Consider the following 25,933-nt stretch of genomic DNA (forward strand, 5'->3'; position numbering starts at 1 on the left):
TGTGAACAGAGTTGCACCGACAGGAGTGGCCCGTCCCCGCCCTCTGCCCGCCCTCACCCCACCTCCCCGGGCTGTAGTGCCTCTCAGGGGGCAGCTTCCAGTGGCCTGGACAGCAGGGTCTCCAGAGCCCTGGCTGCTCCCCACGCAGCTCCCTGATAGATTTATTGCACTTAAGAAGAAGAAAGCTCTGATTCTCTGCTCCCATCCCCCACCCGCACCGGCCCTCACCCTGTCTGGGGCTGCTCCACCAAGTTCAACCACCACCACCACCACCGCCGGCGCCACTGCCGCCGGGCACCGCCCCTCCCGTGCCACGCCTCCTGCCTCGTCTGTGCCCAGACCACGGGGCCGGGGGTGCCACACGGCCACCAAGGGCTCCACAGGGAAAGCTGGCCCAGTGCACCGCCCCCAAGAAAGCGCGCCCCTCCAGGAAAGTGGTGGTGGGGTGTCTTGGGGGCGGGGCCTCAGAGACTCCGCCCCCTCCCGTCCACTCTGGCCCAGAGTCTAGGGGCTGGACACACAGATACAAGTGCTGAAGTCAGGCTGGGGGGGGCCGCTCCTGGTAGCTCCTGCTCCCGTGTAGTGTAGCTGTGAGGGGTGGGGGTCCCCAGAAGGGGCCCCACCCCTGGGGCCCCAGGCCTCAGGAAGGCTGGGGGTGAGGGTGAGCAGATTCTCATGGCTCTGGCCTCCATTCAATTGAAGACCGACGGGGGAAAAAGGAACTTGGGAAGAGGACAGGAGTGCTGTCAGAGCCGGGGCCTGCACCGCCGCCCCCCGCCCCCTGGCCCCTGCCTCACCTAAAGTGTCACAGTGTCTCCTGCCCAGGTTCCTGACTGGCTTCCAGGAGCAGCTCCTCAAGCTCCTTCTCGTTCTTGGAGCAGCTCAGTTCTGCAGGTATCGGCAGGTGGGGGGCGGCCAGGGTGGGAGGGGCAGCGGGTGGCCCCAGTCAGGCAGGTGCAAAAGCAGCCGGGCCCCCAACCCCGGGGAGAGCTCCCAGGACCCAGGGGAGGCAGGGTGGGGACCGAGGGCCAAGTCCCACTTGTCCCTGTCCCTACAAGGCCACTTTAAAGAGAGAAAAGCTGAAGCCCACTCACGGGCAGGGGTCCCACCCAGCACCCGGGCCCGGGCCACCCGCCCCAGAGCGCCTCTCACCGTGCTCCAGGCCACAGCTGCCCGCCTTGGCCTCGGGCCCCGGGGGCGGCTCGGGGGGCAGTGCGAGGGCGAACTCCGGCTTCAGGCCGTTGGGCAGCGGTAACCCTGCCTGAGGCGGCTCTGGCTGTGGCTGAGGCTCAGATGACCCTGCATCCCGAGTGCTGATGGCCTCAGTTGGCGGTAGGGCAGGTGAGGTGGGTGGGGAGGGTAAGGCTGGTGGGGCAGGAGAACGAGTGGAAGAGGCCGGCACGGGGGGCTCTGCTCTCTCGGGTGGACTCTCCACCCGAGTCACCACAAACACCTTGTGGCCTCGGCCTGGGCTGGACACAGAAATACGCTGCTCAGCAGGGGGGGAAGGGCTGCCTGGGGGGCTCGGGTCCCCAGAGCCCGGGGAGTCCGTGGGGGGCCCCGGGGCGGGGCAGGGGGCCTCGGCCCTCTCCCCATCTTCCTCCTCCTCGTCCTCGTCGCCCTCTGAGTCGGAGTCAGAGTCGGAGTCCAGGCCAGGCCCCGGGGCTGGAGCCCCGTTCTCCTGCACCTCAGTGGCGGGCTCGTCGCCGGGCTCCTCGTCGGGCTGCGGCCCGGTGACCGTGATCTCTGGCATGGAGGCCGACAGCTGCAGCCGCTGCTCCTTCTCCTCCTGCTCCCGGGCCAGCACGAAGTTGCGCTTGCAGCCGTTCTGGATCTCGGCGAGCAGCGCCTTCTGCGTCTCGATGAAGCTCTTCACCTGTGGGCAGAGCGGGCCTGGCTAGGGCTCCGGGCGGTCCCTGTGGTGGGCCCTGCAGTCGGAGCCCCAGGCCGGCCCGCCCCCGCCTGCGGGACCCAGCGCAGGCCTGCTCACCGCCTCCTTCTTGGGCTCACGGTCCAGGTCCAGGCGCAGCAGGGAGTGGTTCACCTTGAGGGCCAACGACAGCGCCATGAGCCCGCCCGTCTTGATCTCGTTCTCCCGAAGGTCCAGTCTCAGGAGGCGGGGGCTCTCGGCGATGAACTCCGCCACTGCCACCGCGCCTGGGAGGGGGACCGCAGGGGCTGGCCACGAGCCCACGCCCGGCCGGCCGCCCGCCCAGCCCCCTTCGCCCGCCCTGCACCCTACCCTCGCAGGTGAGCTTGGTAGAGGCCAGGCCGAGGCGCAGCACGCTGCGGTTGCCGATGAGACCGTTTTTGAGGTTGCGCACGCCCTCGTTCCCGATGGGGTTGTGGCCCAGGTTCAGCGTCTCCAGGCTCTGTGTGTGCGGCTGCAGGGACAGCAGTGAGTGAGCAGAGGCCCCGGCCGCTCCTGCTTAGAGCTGAATCCCGCGTGGACCCAGAAGTCTCCCCGGGTGCCAGCTGACCTGTCCACTCCCCAGGCCCGGGCCTGCCCTCTGTTCCGGTCAGTAACCGGCAGACTGGGCTCAGGCCTGGTCCTGGGGAATCCTTCACACGGGTTTGAGCCTTTGTACCCAGTGGGCTTTAGATTCTGGGTAATAAGCAGACCGAACACTTTCTAAAGGCTTCCAGAAATGTTACCTTCTGGTGCAAAACATTTTCGCCTTGTGCAAAGCCCTGTGCTAGGCTGTGGAGCTGGACTCAAAGACAGTGGGGGAAGGGCGCCGCCCCTCATGGAGAGGAGGGTGCAGGCGCAAAGGGAAAGGCCACCAGGGCTGAAAGGAGAGACAAGGTGTTCCTGAACCTGCAGACGAGCAAGGCCGAGGGCGTGCTGGCAGCAGGGACCCCCCCACTGCCCGGCCCCACTCACCAGCGTCATGCCCAGAAAGGCCGTGCCCGTGTGCGTGAGCTGGTTGTTCCACAGCACCAAGGTCACCAGCCCCTTCCTCTGCTCCTTGAGGCCCTCGCAGATGTAGGCCAGACCTGGGGGAGGCCCGCGGGCAAGTCCCGTCTGTGGTCCGGGCGCCTCCCCCGGAGACATGGCCGAGGGAAGCCCCGCCACCCCTGACCCCCACCTCGCCCTGCCCGGCCCCACCACCATTGCTTTGGCAGTGCCCATGGCTCCCTTAATCCCCGGGCAGGGACACTCCTCTAGGGGGTGTTCCCTGTCCCCCGAGACCTCTGCTCAAATGTCCCCCGCCCCGCCCCGGCAGTCCCCGGCCAGCCAGCGCGGCCCCACCGCTGCTGCTTCGCTGGGCTGCAGAGCACATCTCACCACCTGACGGACTCGGCACTTTCTAGTCCGTCTCGGCCACGCATTTCCCGAGGGCGAGGGTCTCGCAGCCCGGGCCCGAGGCCACAGGCTGGGCAGCGGCCAGGTGGTCCCCAAACGCAGCGTCTGGGCCTGGCCCCACTCGCCCACGCCCCTCCCCCTTCTTCACAGAGGCCAGGGGACCCTGGTCAGTGGTGAGCCCATCACGGCGCCTCCCTCAGGAGGAAACTGAATTCCTCCTGCTGACAATTCCCCTTCCTCCCAACGCCTCCTGGCTCACCGCGCTCTCCCCCAAATGCCTGAGAATGACGTCTCAGTTCCTCCCCACCTCCAGCCTGCGCACTTGCCGCCACCTGGATCTTCTCCCAGGTAAAAGCCTATGAGTCCCGTTCTCGGCCTCCCCATCACCACCTGGACGCCCCCTCCCTGCCCCTCAACAGCGCTGTCCCCTTCAGGCCTCTTGTCCTGAACGGTCATCACTTTAACCATCTGCTCGACACCTCACCTCGTCCTACGCCTCCACAGAGCAGCCCCTCTTCCAGGACACCCTCCCTGACCCCCCAGCCCGTGGGTACCGGCCCTGGGGCCTTGCAGCCTGGGAATGGTCTGCATTCCCCACGGGACTGTGAGCCCCAGGAGGGCAGAGCTGAGCTCGTCTTGGCCACCACTGTGTCCCCAGCAGCACAGAGCAGCCGGCTGGGCACGGCGGGTGCTGGGGGACTGGAGGAAGGGTGGGTGGACCTCACACACACCGGAGTCCAGCACGTGGTTGTTCCGGAGGTCCAGGATCTGCAGGGAGCAGTTGAACTTGAGCAGGTTGCCCAGCTGGGCCGAGTCCTGCAGGCCGTTGAGCTTGTTGTCAGCCAGGTACAGCTCCCGGAGGTTCATGTTCATCTTCAGGGCCGTGGCTGGGGGCGGGAGGGCTCATGAGTGGCCCTGCCCAGGGGCCCAGCAGGCAGCCCCCGCCCTGGAGCGAGCCCCCGCCCCCCCCATCGCCGGCCCGGGGCTCACCGAGCAGCATGAGGGGCCGCCCCGACAGGCTGGCGTTCTCCAGGTGCAACACGGCCAGGCTGCTGCGGATGCGCAGGGCGCGGGCCACGAAGGGCGCCGAGTGGTCCAGCAGGGGCGTGTTGCGGGCGTCCAGGTACTGCAGGCAGCTGGTCTGGTGCGGCAGGAGCGGGGCTGGGTCAGGGGACCTCACAGCCCAGGTCCCAGCAGGTGGCAGGGCCATCTGGTGCTACAGCTGGGGACACTGGCTGCGGGGGACGGCCTGGTCTGGGGCCTGTGGGTGGTGAGCCTGAAGGGCTGGCTGCCCTGAGAAAGCGCCCGGGCCCTCTCCGTGCCTGAGCCCCCCACCCCGACCTTGGAGAGACCGTGGGAGGGGGGGTGCCCACCTTGCGCATCATGTGGGCAGCGGCCTGCCAGCCCCGGGTGCCGATGTGCTTGTTGAAGGAGATGTTGAGGTGGGTGGCGGACTCGTAGTACTCGATCATGTCAAAGAGGGCTGAGGCGCCCTTGGGGTGAAGACAAAGGGACAAAGGGGATCAGCGGGCGGGGGAGGGAGGGCAGAAGGCGGGGCCGACGCCCCACACGGCCCCAGACGCACCTCTGGGTCTCGGGGAGCAGCCCTTCCTTTTTCCTGAAAGAGCCCGTCCGCTGTCTCGCACGCGGCCCAGGACAGCCGTGCTGCGTGACCAGCACAGGGCCCTGGCACCCCGACCCGAGCCTCGCTTCTCCGGGACCCCTCCCCGCCAGCTCTCCTGCGTCCTCTAGGCCTGTGGCCCAAGCTCTGGGCTCCTGGGGACCCCGAGTCTGCGGAGGCAGCTTTCAGAAGCTTCTTGCTCTCCCCTGCAGGTGCTGTGACCTGAGGGGGGCGAGGAGGGGGCACAGGACACCCCCGGAAAGGCTCCAGGTGGCCACAACATCCCCTTCAGGCCCAACTCCCCAAGTCTCTCCCTTGTTTACACAGCCCCTGCCTTTGGGGGGTTTGTGAGACCCCCTCCTCTGGGCCTCAACGTCCTTCCCAGTCACTCCGGTCACACGGGACGTCTCCCTGTTTTGTCCCTTAAGAAGCCCTGCCCAGCCTTCGTCCAAGGGGGTTCCCTCCTCCTGCAGGGCCCCGTGCCCCCCAAACCTCTAAGGAGCCAGGGGGCTCAGGAGGCAGGCAAGGGCAGTGGCAGAGGCTGCTCACATCTTCGTCCAGGTTCGTCTGCTCCAGATCCACGACCTTGAACTGCAGCCGCTTGAAGACCTCTTCCAGGGCCTCGCAGGCCCGGTAGTCCAGCTTTTCCCCTGGAAGGAGGTGGAGCGCCAGGCATGGGCGTGAGCTCGCCTCTGTGTGTGTGGGGCTGGGTGCAAACGGGGGGGCAATGCCGGAAGGGCCCCCCCACACCTCTCTTCAGCCCCGCTCTACCTACGTTCTTCACACAGGATCCGGTGACCCCAGGCTGGCCCAGCCCCACATTCTGCCCTCAGATCCACCTCCAGGAAAGCTTGGCCCTGCCGACCTAGGCCCCGGCCCCCGCACAGACACACACACACCTTTCAGGTCCAGGCAGTCGATACGGTGCCCGAGGTCCGTGAACTCCTGGCAAAGCAGAATGGGTGGCGGTTAAGGCAGGGAAGGCCCTGCTGCCCGGGCTGAACCCTAGCAGTGGATGGCGGGGGGGGGGGGGGGGCTCGTCTGGCTCTGCCATTTCTGAGGCGAGGTCGTGCCCCAGGGTGGGGGCACCTCAGAGAGCAGGGCAGCGCCTGACCCAAGGGACCTGGGTGGGCAGGCCTGACACAGCCCCTCTGTCCCCACTGAAAGGAGAGAGGGCCCGGCCCCAGCCCCAGCCCCAGGGTGGGCGTTTCAGGCAGAGGGAACAGCCAGTGTGAAGGCTGTGCATCAGGCTGGGGGCTGGGAAGGCAGACAGGTGCGCCCCACGGGTGCCAGGTTCTCTGGCCGCCACGCGCACTAATGCACAGGGCGGGGCTGTCACGAACCCGCGTACAGACAAAAGGGCCCGGCCCTGCGGAGGGCCAAGCGCTGTGAGCGGCAGGCCTGGCCTGAACCAGGCACTGAGCAGCCATCTCTGCCTGGACCTGAAAACAAGACCTTCTGGAACCCACCACGGAACCTGCAACCCAGGTGCGCAGGGGTGGGTGGCGACGGGGCCGCTCACAGCGGCACTGAGGAAGCAGCGGCCCTGGAAACGTGGAACCTGGGAACGAGCTGGAGGGCGCTGTGCGGGGCCTCACCAGCTCAGCCAGGCCGGGGCCACGGGGGAGGCGTCAGCTGGACACCACAGGGGGTGGGGCGGGGGTGTCGCAGGCACAGTGGCACCTCCAGTCTACGCCTCGCCTGACCGTGGCCCGCTGTCTGACAGGTGCCCAAGAGACCAGAGCTGTCAACAGCAGGGACTCCCGGGGATGGGACTCGGGCAAGAAGAAGTGAACTTGGCTTTTCATGTCTAATATTGTAATTTTTGAAAAACGAGAGACCGTGTGTTTAGTGCTTTTGCAATTCAGGCTTTTAAGAATAAATACTGTATCCGTGGCTTTCCCCCTGGGGAACAGAATTTCTCTGGGGAGTGACAGACACCCGAAACTCTTACTTCACACACTTCCTACTGCGTAAGTGTTCATGAGGAGCCTGATGACTTTTACAGCCGAAGGGAGGATTTTCCAAGACGAAGCAGGCAGGCCGTCGGCTGGGTGAGCAGGCCGGGCAGGGGCGGGGGGGGCATGGCTTCACCCCCCCCCCAGGTAGCAGCCCCCCCCTGCCTGGCATACCTGGAGCTGCTTGAGGAGCTTGGGGATCTGTCTGCAGTTCAGCTTCTGGCAGGCCTGCTTGTAGGCACCGATGACCTCGTCCACGGTCACGTTCTGGGCTGCGGGGACAGAGGACCCCGGCCTGTGACTCACCACATTCTGGGGCCCCCTCCCCCCTCCCCCTCTGCCCTGTCCCCTCTCGGTCTCCACTGTGAAATGCCTCTTCCAACAACCCACTGCGCTCTGCCCTCCGGTCAGGGCCCTGGGTGCCCCCAACTGAGTCACCCCCTCCCCCTCCCCATGGCTCAGTGAGCAATTTCACACGAACAACACCCAACTGATATCACAGAGTTTTCTACTCTCAGCCGTCTGCCCCCCCCCGAGACTGGGAGGGCTGAGGCCAGCCTGGTCACCACCGGCCCCGGCAGGCACCATCAGCCCAGGGCCAGCCCCACAGCCTGTGTTCATGCTTCTTTAAAGGAGGGGATGAGTCTGCACCCCCGCGAGCTCACAGAGGCAGGGCCCCGCCCAAGGTCACGCAGCTGCCGAGTGCCGGGGCGGCTCCGAACTCAGTACTGCGGTGCCGCGTGGCCTCTGAGAGACCCCCCACCCCTGAGACACCCCCAACAGCGAAACCCTCCCCCCGCAGCTGCACAGCCCAGCGTCCCCCAGCCCCCACGGGACGGGGGAAGGAGACCGGCCTTTCTGTCTGCACAGATGTGCCCCCCCCGACATCCACTACGAGTGGAGATGAGCAGAGTGTGGCCTCTGAGGCTTCCGAAGCAGGACGTAGGGAGCTCGAGTCTGCGCCCAATGCAGCGCCATGGAGTCCAGTGCACTGCCCCTCGGGCAGGGAGACGCGGGTGCTGTTTCGGGTTCTGGCTTTTGGATCCTGCCCCGGGGTGACCAGGAGGACAGGAAGGAAAGGCTGAGCAGGGGAGGGACAGGGTCGGGCCTGGGGTAGAAAGCTTTGGGGGCCCAGGGGGCAGGAGGAGGGGCTCTGGCAGCCCTCCTCAGCCCCGCCTCACCCAGGCATGGCCCTGTCCTGGCCCTCGGGGGGGCCAGCAGGAGCTCCTGCACAATCCAGGTGAGCGCCCGCCAGCAGAGTCTCCCTCCAGCCACCGCTCTTGCCGGGGGCTGCACCCCAATATCTCAGCAGTCACCACCCTGTTCCCTGGGGCCCGAGGTCCAGGAGAGGAAAGCCGCCTCCCTGGGGCTGGGCAGCGGGTGCACACGCCGAGTGGGACCCATGTTCCGGAAGGAGCTCTCTCCCCGCTGCGCTGGGCAGGCGGGCAGGCTGCAGCCACTGTGCCTGGGGGCCAGCTGTCAGCAGTGACCCCAGCCTCCTCGGATAGAGGTCAGGCCTGTCCCTCTGTGTCCCCCACCTGCGACCTGTATGGAGCTGTGGGCAACGAGCAGCCCGGGGGGGGGGGGGCAGCTGTCCTTGTGCACCCGCCCGGTGCAGAGCTCTCGGCCAGGCGCTTGGGGCCCCCAGCTGTGCGGGGGCAGGAGCAGGCCCTGCCTGGAAGGCAGCAGCTGCCTCGGGGAGCCTGGCCGAGCGGATCTGCGACCCTCAGGGGTTGAGGACCTTCAGTGGGGAAAACTGCCCCTTTATTTTCACGGGCTGAACTGAACTTCAGCGTTTCCTGCCTCGTAACACAGGCAAGAAGAGAAAAAGGAAATGGCGTGCAGCAGACCCTGCCACTGCCATCGACATGCGCGGCCGATGCTCTCGCGCGGCGTGACTGCAGCTGTGGGATGCCGCCACCACGCCGGGGACCGCGGGCGTCCGCGCTGACGCCACCTCCTGCCACACTGCCTGTCGACGAGGGACAGCACAGACGCCAGGGCTCGGCTTTGAAAAGTTTAACTAACTGCACTTTCACTGGTGCCCTTTGCAATCCTATTTTATTTTTTCCTTTTAAACATCATCACTTCAGCCCTGGCTGGTGTGGCTCCGTGGACTGAGAGCGGGCCTGCGAACCAGAGAATCAAGGTTCGATTCCCAGTCAGGGCACATGCCTGGGTTGCAGGCCAGTTCCTGGCGGGGGACGCATGAGAAGCAACCACACATTGATGTTTCTCTCCCTCTCCTTCCTTTCCCCTTTAAAGATAAATAAGTAAAATCTTTAAAAAAAATCATCACTCCAGTCCTGACTGGATATCTTGGTTGGTCAGAGAAATGTCCCCCTAGGCCAAGGTTGTGGGTTCAATACCCAGTCGGGCCACACACAAGAATCAACCAGTGAACGCATAAATTAAGTGGAGCAACAAATCGATGTTTGTTTGTCCCCCCTCCCCCGTCTCTAAAATCAATCAATAAAAATTTTTTAAAAATCGTCACTCCAAGAAGGGTCCACAGGCTTTAGCGTCAGATGGCCAAGAAGCACAAACCCGTCCCCCAGACACACTCCCTTCGCGAAGGCCCCAGGCTGGGCACGCGTGGGACCATCGCCACAGTTCCCAGCACCCCAGACAGTGTACGGGGTGCGGGTGACACCTGAGCAGACCCTCGAGCTGCGACTGGTCCCTGAGGTGTTCGGCTCTGACACCCCTTCCTCCAGGAAGTCTTCCCCGACTGGCCGGACGGAGCCAAGCTTCTCCTCTGCCTCCCAAAGTCCGCATGGAGCCTCCTGGGTGAGCTGAAGGCCCAGGGTCTCTCGCCTGGCCGCCTCTACTCCCCCCACGGCCGCCCTCTGACCATCCCTTCAGCCAGGCATCTACCGGGTTTGGACAAAGGCACAGCCTCACAGGAGGTCACAGCCAGAACTCTCAGAGATTAAACCTGTCCACCCATTTACAGAAGGGAAAACCGAGGGGAGGGCATAAGGGGTGGACGCACTCGGAGGAGGGGCCTGGTGCCCCTGACGATAAGAATAAGAACTGCGTCTTGTCACTTCCCTCCATGGCCTGAGACACAGCTTGGGGGTGAGGGCAGCACCGGGAAAGGACAGGAAGGGACGAAAGCAGGGCTCGGTCAGGCCTGGGTGCCCCCCGCCCCGCCTCAACGGCCCGACAGCAGCATGAGCTCGTCTGGAGCCTGCCCTGTCAGCAGCAGGGACGCACGAGGGATGCATGCAGTACCCTTTGGGAACAAGACGGGATGCGTCCGAATAAAAGAATGAGCCAATCTAAGGAAAAATGGGAGAAATCAGCACCCCAGGTGGGGCCCCCCCGGGGCGAACGTGCAGTGTGTCCCGGCACTGATGCCTGCAGGCCGCCACACCCGGTCCCCCTCGGGGTGGTGAGGGTGGGCAGAGGGGAAACTGGGGGAGGCTCGGATGTCCATCCGGGAGTCTGACGTCTGTCTGCTGTCCATTGGGGAGAGCAATGCAAGGGGACCACCCCAGTGCACAGGCCCTGAGGCGATGGGCCAGGCTGCCAAGGGCGGGCGGGACGCCGACTGAAGTGACTACTAGGGCCTGGGCCACCGCTGCCTCCGCCCGCCCTGCCACCTGGGACAGGGCCTCCCCAGTGCCACCCCGGATGTGGGGCTGGAAAAGCGGATGGAGGTAAGAATGCGGCTGCAGGGCCAGAGCACCTGGGGTCCCGTTCTGGCTCCTAGGTCAAACTCAGATTCGGGGCCCCGACTGCCGCCCCCCCGGAGCCCGGGTGAGCAGAGCTCAGGCTAATGGCGTCTGTCCCTGGGGACAGGGCTCACTCTCCCCCGGGGGAGGCAGGGACACCGGACGGGCCCACAAGGGCACCTGTCCAGGCACGAGATGGTCAGGCCAGGACGACACGCGGGTGTGCGAGGTGGACACTCGTTTGAGTGTCTCAGGTCAGGGTTCAAATGTGTCTGCTCGACCCCCCAGTCCAAGGCTCTGACGGGCTGACTTAAGCAGGGGCTGGAGTTCCGAGCGCGAGGGGGACTGTAGTGTGTGAGGGACAGAGGACGTCACTCGGGCTGGGGATGGGATGCGCAGAGGTAGGGGACCCGCACTCTAGTCCTTGTTCTGGGAGGCTGCGGTGACAGCCCGGAGTGGTCTCCCCCGCACCCCGAAAGGGCCGCCTGCAGATCTCAGGACACAAGGACACCGTGAAGGAGCTGCGCCAACGGCGCAGCGCTGCGTCAACGGCGCAGCGCTGCGTCTCACTCCGCAGGGGGCGCGCTGGAGGAAAAGGGGCCGACGAGGGCCACCGCTCCAGGTCTGCCAGCGGAACTCTGCTGACCGCGCAACCCTGGGGCTCTCCAAGCGGATTGGCTTCCCCCCAGCAGACGGGGCGGGGCGCACAGTGGACACGCCCTCCGCCCAGGGCCGCGGGGTTGGGGGTGGTTGCACTGGATCACACCGCCCCAGCCCTGCCTCGCTCTGAAACCAGAGATGGCTTTGTTCTCACGCTACCTTTGACTGAGGAGGAGAAAGGGGGCAGAGACAGGGGCTGGCTGAGGGGACCCCTGGCCTCTGGGCGGGGCCACAGGGAAGGTGTGGGCTCTGGGGAGGGGCGAGCAGTGGGGCAGCTGGCGGGCAGGGCCCCCGGCAGGGCTGCGCCTCTGCCGTGCCAGCCGCTGGCACCAGTCTCACAGGAAGAGGCTGCGGAGCAAACAGGGCCTGCCTCCCCTCCCACCTGCCATGGCCCTCGGAGGGACAGAGAAACCCGATGCTGGGCATCAGGTGACAGAGAGAAGTCTGTCCCTCTTTGCACACAGGTGCAAAGGCACCCATGAGATGCAAGGACAGGATGGACACCAGCGGGTGGCACTGACTCAAGCCATCCCTGCCGGCCTGGGGTGGGGGGTGGACGGAGGACAGACACGGCCAGCCATCCAAGTGACAGTCAAAGACCAGGAAGCAACAGTGGGGTGTGGGAGAGGGGACAAAGGGGGATGGGGGCCAGCATTCCCCGCTGGGGCTACAACAGCTAGTGGGGGACCCAGGTGGGGTGGACACAAATACAGCAAGGGGTGGGGTGTGGCGGGGTGGGGGGGACGCGGTCGGGCTCGCAGCGTGAGACGTGAGCCACAGGCTGGATGCCGAGCAGCGAAAGGAGCTAGTCACGCCTGGGGGGATCGTATCCTATAGGGATGGGCACCCCCTGGAGACCTGGGGGGGCCCACTGTGTTCCCTAACAGGCAGGCTGTCGGGATTACACAGCGAAGGCATGAGCCGTGGTCCCCTGTAAGTCCTTGCATCTTGGTGACAACCGGCAGCAGGGCAGGGGACAGCCCAGCTGACAGGCCAGGAGCCTGAGCTGTGGAAACAGCCAGGAAGGCCAGCAGCCACGGTGGCCCGGGCACCCCCAGCAGGGCCAGCGCCGGCTGCAGCCACCAAGGCCTCAGCCGCCCAAGGACCATCCTTTACTGCCCTGTGTTCGAGTCCAGGCTCACAGAGGTCACGCGGGGGGGGGGGGCTGGGGCGGGGAGACTGAAGTACCCAGATCCGACTTGACTCACACGCACAGCTGTGCATCCCACTGGGGCCACACTCTTCCCAGGGGCCGCACCACAGTCAGTGGCTGAGCCTGCAGGGCGCACGGCCTCTGTCACGACCACTCGGCTCTGCCGCCGGAGCAGGACAGCAGCCACAGGCAGCACGTGGGACCGAGGAGCACGGGCGCGTTCAAGCAGAACTCGGTTTATAAAGCTCCAGGCCCGGGCTGTAGTTTGCTGGGCTGTCCCAGACAGTTCTGGGCCGCGGCTTTTTAGGAAGGTTGGCGGAGAGTTAAGGAGGGAAGGGGGGCTTCCTTCTTCTTACTTACCTTTCCGTATCTTTTGAATACCAGGTACGTGCAGGTATTACCTACTGAAAAAACTCACATGTCTACTTAAGAAAAATCAACCCCCCTGCCCCGTCCAGGTCCGCCTGACCTTGAAGCCCAAACGCCTGGCACCTGTTAGGGGCAGGGCAAGGGAGAGGTGGGTGGGAGTCTGGGTTCAAGCCTGGGAAGCGCCAGTACAGACAGACTCAGGCAGAGGGTAGAGTCCAAACAGACAGAGAGCATGGATGCAAGTGTTACTTATACCATTTCAACAAAGGAAAACAGACCTGGCTGGTGTGGCTCAGTGGACTGAGTGCCAACCTGGGAACCAAAGGGTCACCAGTTTGATTCCCAGTCAGGGCACATGCCTGGGTTGCAGACCAGGACCCCAGTAGGGGGCGCACAAGAGGCAACCACACATTGATGTTTCCCTCTTGCCCTTCCTACCTTTAAAATCTTGCACACACACACAAATCCCAACTGACACTTCCTCATGTTCTCAAGCTCCTGTTCACACACACAATCACCTGGGAGAGCCCCAAGCCCTGCAGTACTGGGTTTAAGAGTGTGAGCAGCCCAAGTTAGGAGACCTGGGTTCCAATCCCCTTCCCACTACCTCACAGCATGGAGCCTTGCCCTCCCCAGGCCCTCCCCACTGCCCACCCACTGTCTGCTACAGTGAGTCAGGTGGGTGACCTGGCCTAAGCGAGGCCGCACCTCTCTCCCGGCCGGAAGGGGAACCGGAGCACAGGGCTCGCGAGGCCTTCCCCTGAGGGACTGGAGCACCACAGGCCCCTCACCAGGTGGAGTGAGCTCACTCCACCCTCAGGGCAGGAGGCTGGTCCTGAACCGGCTGGTGCTCGCAGGAGGAAGCTGGAAGCTGCAGCCTGAACTGTAGCAGCCCCAGACACAGGCTGCCCCAGGGTGGGCGCCGCCTTGGCCGTCGCCTGTCAAAGCCCCAGCTGGCCGGCCGCCTCTCCCTCCCACCCGCCCACTGTGGGCAGCCCAGCGCTGGTCCCCTCACCTGGCTCAGGTGCCAACCCAGGACCCTGTGTGGGACCAGTCACGGCACCTCCACTCCCTGCTGTCTCCCTGACGGTTCCTGGAACGGACAGGCCTCCTGTCCCGTCCCAGTGATGGGCAGAGGACAGGACGCCGACCCTGGCAGAACCAGCCACAGCCGTCCCAGACCTCAGGGACGGCTGCCGGGAGGGATGAGCTCTCTTCCCTCAAGGGTGCTCGGCCGGCCTCCCATTCTGGGAGCTGATGGCGGCCACCTGCTGAGACTCGGAGGCTGCGAGAGGCCGTCTCAAAGTCACTGCCTGAGCCCTGGGCCTAAAGCCAGACTACCGGACGCCGCAGGCACACAGCCTGCCCCCCAGCCCCTCTGAGTTCGCTGCGAACCCAGCAGAGCTCCAGCTGAGGTGCCACCTTGCTGTTCGTTCAGTAAACTTCTCCCGAGGCCTACTGTTTGCCAGGCTGTGTCAGTGGCTGGGGGACAGGGATGTCCCTGACCGGGTCTCTGCACTGCCAGGATTCTTGTCTGGGAAGAGGGGTGTACAGACGACGTGGAGGCCCCAAGAGGGCGCTGTGCACACTCTGGGCTGCGCCAAGGACCAGGCGCTCGAACCTCGCCAGCAACCCCCTCCCCGGGAAGCTGTGCTCCAGCCACACCCTAGACTCTCCTTCCCCAGACAGCCTGGGCTTCCCTGTGCCTCCACTCTCTACCCCTCATGATTACATTCTCCTGGTTCAACCCTCAGGTCAGGTATCCTCCTCCAGGCTGCCCTCCCTGACCCCCAGCTGGGTCAGGGCCCCGCCTCTTGCCCCCCTCAGCCCCGCCCACTCTGAGTTGTCACTGTTTGGAGACTCATCTGTGTCCCTGCTGGACCGGGAGCCCTGGGAAGACAGCTGTGGCCCAAACACTGCCCAGCATGGGGCCAGGCACAGAGAAGGGACCAAGCAAGACACGTGAGGCAGTGACAGACAGATGGTGGAGCTCCCATCTGGCCGCTGTACTAGGCCGTGAAGTTGGACGGGGCATTCTGCCCAGGGGGACCCTCGAGAGGGATCCAGGGCCCAGACCCGGCCGGAAGTGGCTCACTGTGTGAAGCCCGCGCTGCAGAGCCGGGCACTCCCTGCGCAGAGCTGCTCTGGGTTTCGCCCCGACGCCCTGCCAGGCACTGTTACCGGGTCCTCACCAGAACCCTGCGGAGCAGAGCTCTCAGCCCACTGCCCACCCGTGTGTGTGTGTGTGTGTGTGTGTGTGTGTGTGTGTGTGTGTTGAGACAAGACAGAGCAGTGCAAAGAAGCCTACAGGGCCTGAAATGGGGAGGAGGCAGAGAGCACCCACAACGTGTTCAGGGAAGCCCCGTGCGCCCACGGCCCCCACCTCCACCAGCACAAGCTCTGCCTGCTGCGCCCACGGCTCTTCCCCCAAGCCCTTTCCCAGGCTGCTCTGGGCGCAGAGGCCACAGACCGCCCGGTCCGGCTGGTTTCCTGAGACCAGGCGTCTCAAGGAAGCACCTTTATGGGAAGGGCAGGCCAAAGGGCCTCAAGCCGAGCTCCCCACGGTCCTGCTGGTGAGCAGCCACAGGACATGACAGAGCCCCCGGCGTCGTGCCAGATGTTCACCACCGTCCCTGGCCGCCTCACGCCCATCCCTCGGGTCCTTGTGTGGAGAAGCCTGGGAGGTCGGCGGCTGTCTTCCCGATGGCATCCGTCAGTCCGTTTTTTCCAGGGTGGGGGCGGCGGTCCCAGGCCCCACCCTCCTTCCTGTGTGTGGGCACCGCCCTCACCTGCGCTGCAGGGACTTCCCAGGCCCAGCTCGCCTGCCTGCTGAGGCCTCTGCTGCCAACCCTTCGGGGTCCACGTCAGGGCCTGCGACCAGGAGCACGTGCCCCACACGTGGGGGCCAGAGGCCCACGGAGGGAAGGCGCTCGGCCCAGAGTGGGGGGTTTGACCGCAGGCCTGTGCTTCAGACCCCATCCGCCGGCCACTGTCCGCCGCCCCCCTTGCCAAACACTGCTCCCTCCCCCGCCTCCCTCCACCCCCGGGGTCCTCACTCGGCACAGCAGGGGGCGGGGCCTCCCGGCTGCTCTGTGGTGCCATCATTTCGCACCTGCCCCCAGACCCCGCGATTCACAAACCTGACCCTTCCACCTCTGCACAGCCCTCAGCAGAAACGTGGCCCACCCGCTTCCCACCACTTTCCAGAGGAGGCTGGGAATGGGGAGTGACCTGCCCGCGGTCACCTTTCCAGCTGAAAGCAGGGGCAGACCTGCTCCTGGTCGGCCAGCTGTTCCCGAATCCTGGATTCCCCGCCACCCAGTTCCTCCAGCGGGGAGGGGCCGCCTAATCCCCCACTCCAGCCGGCTCAGAGGGCCTCTTTAAGTCCAGTCCCGAAAAGCAGAAACCTGACAGATGGGCCGTCACCCACAGGCTGGACACACGTGCTTCTGGTGAGACCGTGCGGCCGGCGCGGCCTCGAGCAGCTGGGGGACGCGCCAGGCAGCACCACCCCTTTGGAAGGCACGTTGGCAACACCAGTCAAAATTCCAGAACACAAACACAACCCCTTCCTTGTTCCATCCATTGTACTCCTGGAGCTGACCCTAAGTAACCCTACAAAGAGCCAGATTATGTCCCTATAAGCTCACCTACTGTGGCATCGTTTGCATATGCAGAACGGGAGGACGCAGGCACCCACCCATGCGGGCGGTCAGGAAGCCCCGCCCCCGGTCATGACCGGGGCTGGCGGTGGGTTCCTTAAACTCCAGCTTTAGTACATGTCTGACAATGGCGGCAGTAAAGGGTTCAAACAGGAGCCCCAAACAGTGTGGCTCGGTTGGCTGGGTGTCGTCCCACAGCGTGAGAGGCCACTGGCTCTGATTCCCGGTTGGAGCACATGCCTGGGTTGCGGTTCAGTCCCCAGTCAGGGTGAGTTGGAGAGGCAACCACTCGATGTTTCTCTGCACATCAATGTTTCCCTCCCTCTCTCTCTCTCCCATCTCCTCTCTCCCAGCAGCTGCTCAGAGCTGGTGGCACCCAGGGGGCACGGATGCCACATTTGGGCTGGGAGGGAAATCCGGCTCCTGCCTGGGCCGTCTGCCTGGGGCTGGACCCAGCAGGTGCTGAGCAAAACTGAGAGGGAAGGAGAGGACGGCAGAGGGAGGGACGTGAGCACAGCCTTGTGCCCATGTCCCCTGGGGACAGGGAGCTGGGAGGGCTGCCAGAGGAGCTCTCTGAGGCACACAGGGGCCTGAGGCTCTCTGCGCAAGCCTGGCCGTGGCAGCAGCCCCGGGAAGGAAGCACGACTGGACCCTCCACTGAAGACGAAGGAAGGCAGTCCAGCGGCAGCATTGTCTGACTGACCACACAGGCCACCCCCCAAGGGACGTCCTCTTTCACTGCTGGGCCACCCGGCCTCCAGGGTCGGCCTCCTATTCGAGATCCCAGAGTCGACTCTGCAGACTCACCTGCCAGAAGGAAGTGCCCGTGGATGCCCTTGCCCACGTCGGTTGCAACCCCTGGGCTTCCCGGCCCGCCACCTCTGGGGGCCTTTCCCCTGCCAGCCTGGGAGCTCCCCGGGGACCTGGTACGGAGCAGTTCCCGTGGGGTGCTCTGAGGGCTGGAGTGACACAGCCCAGAGGGCAGGGGGCGCCGCCTCGGCCAGAGGTGGGGGACTTCTAGTTGCTCAGCACATTCTGAAAACCCCTTGCCTGTGACTCTAGGAAAAACGAAGGGACCCCGGCGATGAGCTGCTCTTCCCAACGTGCCCCTTCAGACTTCCTCTGCACCGCCCGGCCTCTCGGGGACTCGGAGGGACGGGGGAGTATACAGCTCACGGGGGGGGGGGGGCTGGGCACCGCCCTTCCCAGCACAGTGGCCCGTCCAGCCGCCACGCCAGGCACGGCCTGCCTGAGCCGCACCACTGCCAGCCCCTCGGCCGGCCGGGGCCGGCCACCCCTCACTGCAGCCAGTCGGTCGAGTCTACGACACCCCCGTCGGTCCCTGCCCAGGGCTGGGAGGGCTGAGGAGACCCCAGATGGCCCCTTTGGGTGGCTGTCCACCTCTGGCAGCGCATGTCCAGGGCTGGCTACACACAGGACACCTGGTGAGGACGTGCAGGGAGACTCGGAGCAGATCCCCCAGGAGAGGGAAATGCACCCCTTTGCAGCTGCCGCCGTCAGACAGGGGCAGGCCCGCTGTCCGATGACGGTGACCAGGCCGAGGGACAGGCTGTGCTCCCTCCCCGCCCCAGGACCAGGCCTTCCTAATCGCAATGGGGGATGGGGTGCCCTCACCTCTCCTGTGCAGCCTCCCAGCCCCCCTACCCCAACCCGCTCCTCTCTCACTCATTCCTGCCTCCGGGTCTGCAACTCATATTTGCAGCCCGCCCCTCACCCAGCTCTTCTTCCCCGTCGCTCAGGTCTCTGCTCGAATGCCTCCTCCTCTGAGAAACACCCCCTGATATCGTTTAAAGCGGCAGATCCTACCCATCGTTCCCCACAGTGTCCCGTCCCCCCCGCAGCACGCGTCCTCGTCGGTACCTGCTCACTTGTTCCCTGTCTGTCCTTGCCCGAGGGCCCCCAGGGCCCAGGGCGCCACTGCGGCGTCTCAAGTGAACCTCGAGTAAGTGAAGTGATGACTCGCTCCACCATGTAAACGGACTCCCCTTCTCCCTGCGAGGGGGGGGTGGGGCGTGCACGGAGAGCAGCACGGTGCCCCCCCCCCGCAGACCCCTCCCTCAGCGCAGGCAGGGATGGCCCCCCCAGGCTCCTGGCCCCTCCCACCCCAGCTGCAGGGGTGGGGGGGCACCTGCCCCACCCAGACTCCCCAGGCTCGGCCCAGCTGAAGACCCTGTAACTGAAACACATGAGGTCAGGAGACGCCTGCCTCTTTCCAAGGCTCCTGAGGCAGGAGGAACGAAGCCGACCCCACAGGACTTGTCAGGCCCCGACCACAGAAGGAGCCTGGTACAGCCAACGGGGCCGGTAAGGCCAAAGTCAAGGCCTTAATCCGAGCCCCAGTTGGCCCGGGTGCACAAAGCCCCCGAGCCCCAGCCCAGCCGTGTACCAGGCGACCTTCAGTTCTGCATCACCACCACCACCCACAGCAACCGACGCTTCCGAAGCACCGCACGCCCATCACCTCATTCGCTGCTCTCAGCCACCGATGGTCTGGGACCAACGTTCCCCCCAGTCTTCAGTCGGGAAACTGATGCGAGGGGAAGCGAGCCTGCCGGGGTCACAGAGCCAGCGAAGGGCGGCGGAGCTGGGGTGTGAGCCCCAGCAGTGCTTGCTCTTAGCCACACTTGACCGCCTTTCTGTTTACCACCACTCTTTGGGGGGCAGACACCCACCTCCCATCCTTTCCAGAAGGGGAAACTGAGGCTCAGGGCGGTGGGGCCCTTGCCAAGGACACAGAGATGGACACGGCACCTCGAGGGCAGGCCTGCCCTCCTCTGAAACCCAGTCCGTCCAGGGTGGGGTGGGGCGCCCTGCCCCGTGGGGCGGTTTGCAGCGTCTCATCTCTCTCCCTAAGTCAAGGACCCGCCCGAAGCCCAACCGTGATAGTGTTTATCCGGGCCCCTGGCTCGCCGCCGCCCACCCCTTCCCGTCTATCTGTCCGAGACCGGCGGGCACTTGGCTGACTGTCTCCCCCGCCTCCCCTGCTGGGTCCCCCGCACAGGACTGCCACAGAGCTCAGCACTGGCTGGCCGCCTGCCGGGAGACACGCTGGTCCCGCCTCGAGCGGAGACTAATGACACTCAGGGAACACAAGTGCCCGGGACTGTCCGCTGACCGAGGGCTGTGTGCGGGGCTGTCTGTGGTGCGGGAGGGGAGTCCTGTGTGGTCTCCAGGAGCCCCCGGCTGGAAGAGGCTCCCCAAAGGGATGGATGGGCACCTCTGAGGGCGCCACTGACTCTCCGTCTCGTGACGTGAACCCACCTTCTCACCACGAGAACAGTGCAGCCTGGTGGTCCAGGGCGTGGCCTCTGGGGCCAGACTCGACCTAGAGTCTGCTGGTGTCTGCTGGTGCCTATGGGGGCACGGGAGAGCACAGGTTCCCTCTTCTGAGAACTGGCCCCACCCTCACGAGGCGAGCCTGACCCTGTCTGACAGGCAGGATGTGGGCCCTGGCCCAGGGGCCCTGTCCCGGCCACCAGGACGGCCAGGCCTGCCCGGCAGGAGACCGGCCGGGAAGAAGACCACGAGCACATGGGGGGGGGGCGTGAGAGCGCTGGCTCCCGTCCCTGCTGCTCTCAGGGCCTCCCCGCCCCCCACCCCTGGAACTGGCAGAGGCCCTGGCTCCTTCCCATGAATGCCCTCCTTTGCCTCATGTGGCCCCAAGCAGCCAGCTCCTGGCTCTGACTCTCGAACAGACCGCGGCCATCACAGAAGAGGGACTTCATCTCTGTGGCTGAGTCTTCTTGGCTGGGAAATGAGGCTCATCCCCCAATACACATACACTCTGAGACCACCCCTGTAAAGCACGCAGCATGGACCCAGGGCCTGGTAAACAGCGGCCACTGTGGTCACTGGTCCAGGGCTGAGCAACACCCCAGAGTGGACGCTGGATGAGCACAGGCCGCAAAGTGATCGGCTCCAGCTGGAGGCTGGCCTGGCGTCTGCTGCCTCCACTCGGCCTCTGCCTCCCAGCTTGGAAATACTGGTCACACACGCTCCCTCCCATTTTCCCAAAGGACAAATATTTGCACAGGGCTGGGTGCCGGAGGGTGCAGCAGTGAAGGCTTGGGGACCAATGAACGCATCAGAGCAGCAGGAGAGAAGAGCCCTCGAGGGACGCGGCTGTGGCTGCGAGTGCAGGCTCAGGACGCCTGACTGCGCCTCCGCACACGCCCTGACCCCTGCCCGCCGTCTGCACAGGGGAGGTGCTGCTCGGGCGCACAGCTCTGCCGCGCAGTCAAACGGGCAGGAGGAAAGCTGGGGGGGGGGGCCTGCTAGTCACAAGGGGCAGGGCGGAGGGAGCCGGGCTCCTAGGGGTGACCACCAACTCGCCAGGTGAGCTGGGCTTCACCCTGAGTCCCAGGGCCCTCCCTCAACAATGCAGCTTCCTCGTGGGACACAGTGCAGACCTAACCGGCTGGAGCACAGGAGCGCTCTGCACGGGCCTGGCACCCAGTGGGGGTTCTGCAAACACCAGTCTTTACGGTTCCTGCCACCACTGACCTGTGAGGCCACAGCAGCCTGCGTGCCCCACAGCCCCTCTAGGGCCCCACGACGCTTCCCGCCACGTCCGTTCTGTAAGGGTTCACACAGCCTCTGGTCTCAGCTAAAAAAAGGCCCAAGCTGACTCTCTAGCTCCCAGAGGGCCAGATGGGCCTCGCACTTCCCCCTGAAGCGCCGCTGGCCACCCAGCCATGCACACGGCCGGGGGAGTGAGCAGCTGGGCAGCGGCTCTGCTCTAAACCGCTGAGGGCAGCAGCCAGGTCTCCTCCATCTGCCACGGGCCAAGCCCAGGGCCAGGCATCTGGTGGGCGCAGCCACTCAGGAAGTGCTGGGCTTGGGCCAGACGGGCCCAGGGCCCAGGGTGGACTCCAGCAAGTACTGAATACTGGATTCCATCTTCTCCTCCTAATCCCACCTACCTCGAGGGTGCACATTTCAGCAGTAACTCAACAAATCCTTCACTGAATCCATCACATCTAAGGGTGATGCCGCGGTGGGTGACCTCTCTGGTCTCTGACCACACAGGGCTCCCAGTCTGGCGAGGGAGACAGACCCACCCCTGGGCAGTGATGCCCCAGGGTGGGCAGGGCTGGGACAGGGGAGCCCACGAGAGCACCTAACTCAGTTTGGGGGTCAAGGAGGGATTCCTGGAGGAGGAATACCTAATACCACTCGGTCACGTGAGCACTAGGGCTGTGAGTCTCATTTATCGTCGCCCCTGAAACATAACTGCACCTGGCCCATGGCAGGTGCTCGACAGGCATCTGTTGAAGGGAAAGCAAGATGGGTAGGGGTTGGCCGAGTGAAGGAGGGAGAACCGTGAGAGAGTTCAGCATTACTGTATAAAGTCGCACAGACTCACCAACTGCGAGCAGCGATCCCACCCCCAGTCCGTGCTCAGGATAAAATACTGCTGATGCTACAGGTGACACGCACCAGAAGGTTCACAGCCACACTGATTTGTAACCCTGAATGCTGGGAACGGCTTAAACCCACCAAAGGCATAACGGATAATCTAAGGCTTGGTCATATGATGGAATATTCTAGAGCACTTACATGGATGAAAGTAGGAATGCAGCCCTGGCTGGTGCGGCTCAGTGGCTTGAGCATCAGCCTGAGCATCAAAAGGTCACTGGTTCAATTCCCAGTCAGGGCACATGCCTGGGTTGCAGGCCAGGTCCCCAGTAGGGGGCGTGCAAGAGGCAACCACACATTGATGTTTCCCTCTCCCTCCCTCCTTCCCTTCCCCTCTCTCTAAAAGTAAATAAACAAAAAATCTTAAAACAAAAAAAGAAACTAGGAATTGCGATGCCATTTTTATAAAAGTCAAAAACAAGCAAAACTACACACTAAACTTTGTAGCACACACCTAGGTTATAAAACAAAACAAAAAACAACAGAAACCAAGGCACGTCCATCCCGACACTCAGGACTGGTGCCAGGGGGCTCTGCTCTGCCCGCCCACAGGTGGAGGTGAGTTAGTGGCAACGCTCTTCTCCCTAAATTGGGAGGTAGGCTCACAGGTCTTCATTATACCGCACTCTGGCTTATGTGTATGTTGCTTATGCAGCTCATATGCCAAGACAAGAATTTAATAACAGTAATTTTAAAAGCAGAGGGAAGACACAAGTGCTGCAGCCGAGGGGATACACGTGCAAAGGCTCAGAGAAAGTGCTGACGGCGCCTTTGGGAAACTGGAAGTCAAGGTCAGGGTCAAATGAAGCAAATGGGCAAGGGACCCAGCGTAGGATGGGGGGGGCACCGAGGTGCCTGAAAAAGGCCTTCGAGTCACTCAGCGGCTCACTGTTCCCCATCACAGCCACCGCCCAGGTCCCAGGAGGAGGCCAAGCTGGGGGCAGGGGCCTCTGAGAAGCCGGTGCCCGGGACAAGCAGCCTCGCCAGAGGCTGGCGGCCTCTTTCAGGCTGCCAGACGCAGGCTTCCGGTCGGGGGCCCCAGAGGGCCGGCCGCATTCAGAGGCACTGGTGGGGGGGTCTCCTTCTGGAATTTTAAAATTAAGTAACTGTGAGCTGTTCACTGGTCCAGCCAAGGCTCCAGGGATGGAAACCGGGAGCTTGGGACCTCTCATTGCTCAGCCTTCCCTTCCCCTCACCTGCGACGGGTGAGTAACACCACGTATCCTCAGAGGGTCTGTTTGGGAAATAAAGGACGTACTTATTCAGTCTGCACCAAACAACACAGACTGGGCGGACAGTGGAAAACGACACGCCCGGGGAGTAACTGCTAGAAGGCAGAGAAGTGCACAAATAAAAATGCCAAAGTGTAAGAAGAATGCTCTTCAAGGAAAAGTAGGCAGGTGGATGTAGACTGCAGGCCCTGATGAGGAGAGGCCTGCATGAGGAAGGAGCACTCAGGCTGAGACCTGAGAAAGGTAAGAGTCGGACACTGCCCCCCACCAGTATTCCTCTAGTGCCAGGCACCAGCGGAGATGCCAGGGCCGCAGCTGGACGTCCGCTCCCAGCTGCTCACACTGGAGGGCGCGGGGGCACAAGAGAGTGAGCGGATGCAAACAGCCGGGAGCCGCAGAAAAACTGGGAAAACCCTCCCAGGCGGAGAAAAGAGGCCTGGCCTGCGGCCACTGGGGCAGAACGAAGGGATGGAGGCGACAGCTGAGATGAGGCAGAACATCACCCACCAGTGAAGCCCCGGATGCCAGGCCAGATAACAGGGACCACGGGGCTACTGGGGCAGGGGGAGTGGCAAGGATGAAAGGGACCTTCACGCCTGAGGTGCTGGTGATGGGGTGGCCCTGTGGTGGGAGGGGCTGGAGTCTGGCCCCCTGGACAGAACCACTCTGGCTTCAGCCCCCTTCTGCAAAGGAGCACGGTCTCAGCAGGCGGTGACTCAGCCCGGTGCTCAGGGAATAGTGGCTGCAGTTGTGTTTACAGGGGACCCTCCCTGTAACCTGCTGTCACTTTGCCTGGGCCTGGCCTGCACACGGCACTGCCACTGCCGCCAGGGACCTGGCTGATCCCCTCTGAGCAGCTGCCAGCACTCCTCCCCCCTCCCCCACTGTGAGCTCTCAGGCTGGGCCAGGTGCCCACCTACAGAGACCAGGAGGGGTGGGGAGGGGCGGGGGCAAAGGAGAAAGTGATTCTTTCCCAGAAGAGGTGTCTTGCCCCGCCCCCCTTCCAGCACAGCAAATGATAAACGAGGGAAACTGTGTCTGTGCAATGAAATTCCAATACTATTCACTCACTCCATCACTCATTTATTTGAATTCCTGCCCAAGGACACTTTTCCCACTATTTCCAGAAAAAGAGAGAGAGAGAAAAACATCGATCAGTTAGTTGCCTTCTTGTGCATGCCCTGACCCGGGATCGAACCTGCAACTTGGGCATGTACTGTGACTAGGAATTGAACCCTCGACCTTTCAGTCTTGAGATGACACTCCAACCAACTGAACCACACCAGTCAGGGCTCACTCATTTCTTTTTAAAAACCAAGAGACACAACCACAATGCAGCTGAACGCAACGCTGGGTGAAATTTTCAGAGAGCGCCTAAGAGAAAAAAGCTGTGGATAAACTAAAATATCATTTCTTTTTAGAAAATATTTTATGTATTTATTTTTAGAGAGAGGAGAAGGGAAGGAGAAAGAGTAGGAGAGAAACATCAGTGTGTGGTTGCCTCTCATGTGTTCCCCACTGGGGATCTGGCCTGCAACCCAGGCATGTGCCCCAACTGGGAATCGAACCAGTGACCCTTTGCTTCACAGGCCCGTGCTCAATCCACTGAGCTACACCAGCCAGGGCTCATTTCAAAATGGTGTTCTGGAGTGCTTTACCTTTTACGTCTGAGAGTCTGGTCAGCTGGGGAGCTCACCTCTCCCCACCCGTCTTCACGTGCCTACTGTTTAATCAGCTGGCTGTGTGCGGGGAGTTCTCTGCAGCAAGCCTGTCCGAGCTCCCTGGTACGGCGCTGACCCGAGGCACAGCGCGCTCCCTGACTCCTTGTCTGTGACTCTTCGCTCCTCTCCCACCTGACACACACTTGCTGGGTAACTGCCACCACACATGTCCACTCCTACTGCCTGTGTGTGTGTGTCCCCTTTAAATGGTCGCTCCGGCCCTTGCGGTCATCCATCCTGGGGGTGCAGCAGCAGTAAAATTTTTACTCAGCGACAGGACTCATGCTCACGGCTAGCAGTCCTAAGCGGGCAGGGATGGCACCTGAGGCTTCAAAGGTTCCCCCCTCCCGTCTGGGTCGGTAAAGCCGCCTTCTAGGAACTGTTTCAGAGAAAGCTCCCCGTGACGAACTCGAAGATTTATGGACTGGGATGCACGTCACTGCATTATTTATGCAGCTGGAAACTGGAAGGGACCTTGGTGCTCAGCAAAGCGGAAGTGGCCAGAAAGAATCACAATGGCCCGGGAATGTATTTCGGTCACACTTTGTACAAAACGCGGAAATCAGGCGCAGACACAGGATCCTCGACGCAGTGCCCTCCCCGCTTTATTTTTATCTCTCATGGCTACACCTCGGCGTAGAAAAGACACGGGAAGGAAGCACTCTGGCATTTAACGCTGAAACATTCCAGGTGGTGCAAACCATTTCCCTGACAAGAGCCCGCATCTAGAATATATATATAGAACTCTCACGTCTTAATGACAAAGAGACAAATGATGCAAGCTTTAAGTGCGCAAAGGGTCTGACTGGACATCTCTCCAGAGGTCATGTCCAGGTGCCCAGGAAGCCAGCGGGGGAGGGCAAATCACAGCTACAATGAGGTCCGGCTTCACACCCGCCAGGGTGCCTGGCAGCGAAAGGACTGAGCAAGCAGGAAGCCGAGGGGAATGTCAAGGGGGGCAGTGGCCGGGGACACCCGTCTGGCAATCGCTCTAAAGGCTGAACAGTCACTACCTGACCCAGCACTTCCACTCCTAGAGAAACGAAAACACACGTCCACACAAAAACTTGTGCATCACCACCCACAGACGGCATCGCCGTTCGTAGCGGCTGGAGTGGAAATGGCCCAAAC

At 63.3% G+C, this 25,933-nt stretch overlaps 1 protein-coding gene across 2 annotated transcripts in view; it reads right to left on the bottom strand.

Annotated features, from left to right (window-relative positions):
• Nucleotides 1-25,933, bottom strand: part of PPP1R37 (protein phosphatase 1 regulatory subunit 37) — a 37,830-nt gene continuing 11,897 nt past the window's right edge. Inside the window, exons 2-13 of one of the 2 annotated variants that reach the window (XM_053668631.1) lie at nt 7,061-7,158; nt 5,828-5,873; nt 5,421-5,578; nt 4,681-4,800; nt 4,298-4,448; nt 4,039-4,194; nt 2,885-2,997; nt 2,243-2,384; nt 1,991-2,157; nt 1,153-1,876; nt 798-888; nt 1-722 (exon numbers count right to left, since the gene is read on the bottom strand). In XM_053668631.1, the coding sequence (XP_053524606.1) occupies nt 806-888; nt 1,153-1,876; nt 1,991-2,157; nt 2,243-2,384; nt 2,885-2,997; nt 4,039-4,194; nt 4,298-4,448; nt 4,681-4,800; nt 5,421-5,578; nt 5,828-5,873; nt 7,061-7,158 (1,958 nt within the window). In that variant the 3' untranslated portion in view covers nt 1-722; nt 798-805. The remainder of the gene's footprint in view (nt 723-797; nt 889-1,152; nt 1,877-1,990; nt 2,158-2,242; nt 2,385-2,884; nt 2,998-4,038; nt 4,195-4,297; nt 4,449-4,680; nt 4,801-5,420; nt 5,579-5,827; nt 5,874-7,060; nt 7,159-25,933) is intronic. The other variant, XM_053668638.1, reaches the window with a different exon arrangement.

Source organism: Artibeus jamaicensis, unplaced genomic scaffold (genome assembly GCF_021234435.1).
Source record: "Artibeus jamaicensis isolate MK-2021 breed Jamaican fruit bat unplaced genomic scaffold, CSHL_Jam_final contig_1526, whole genome shotgun sequence".
Lineage (NCBI taxonomy): Eukaryota > Metazoa > Chordata > Mammalia > Chiroptera > Phyllostomidae > Artibeus > Artibeus jamaicensis.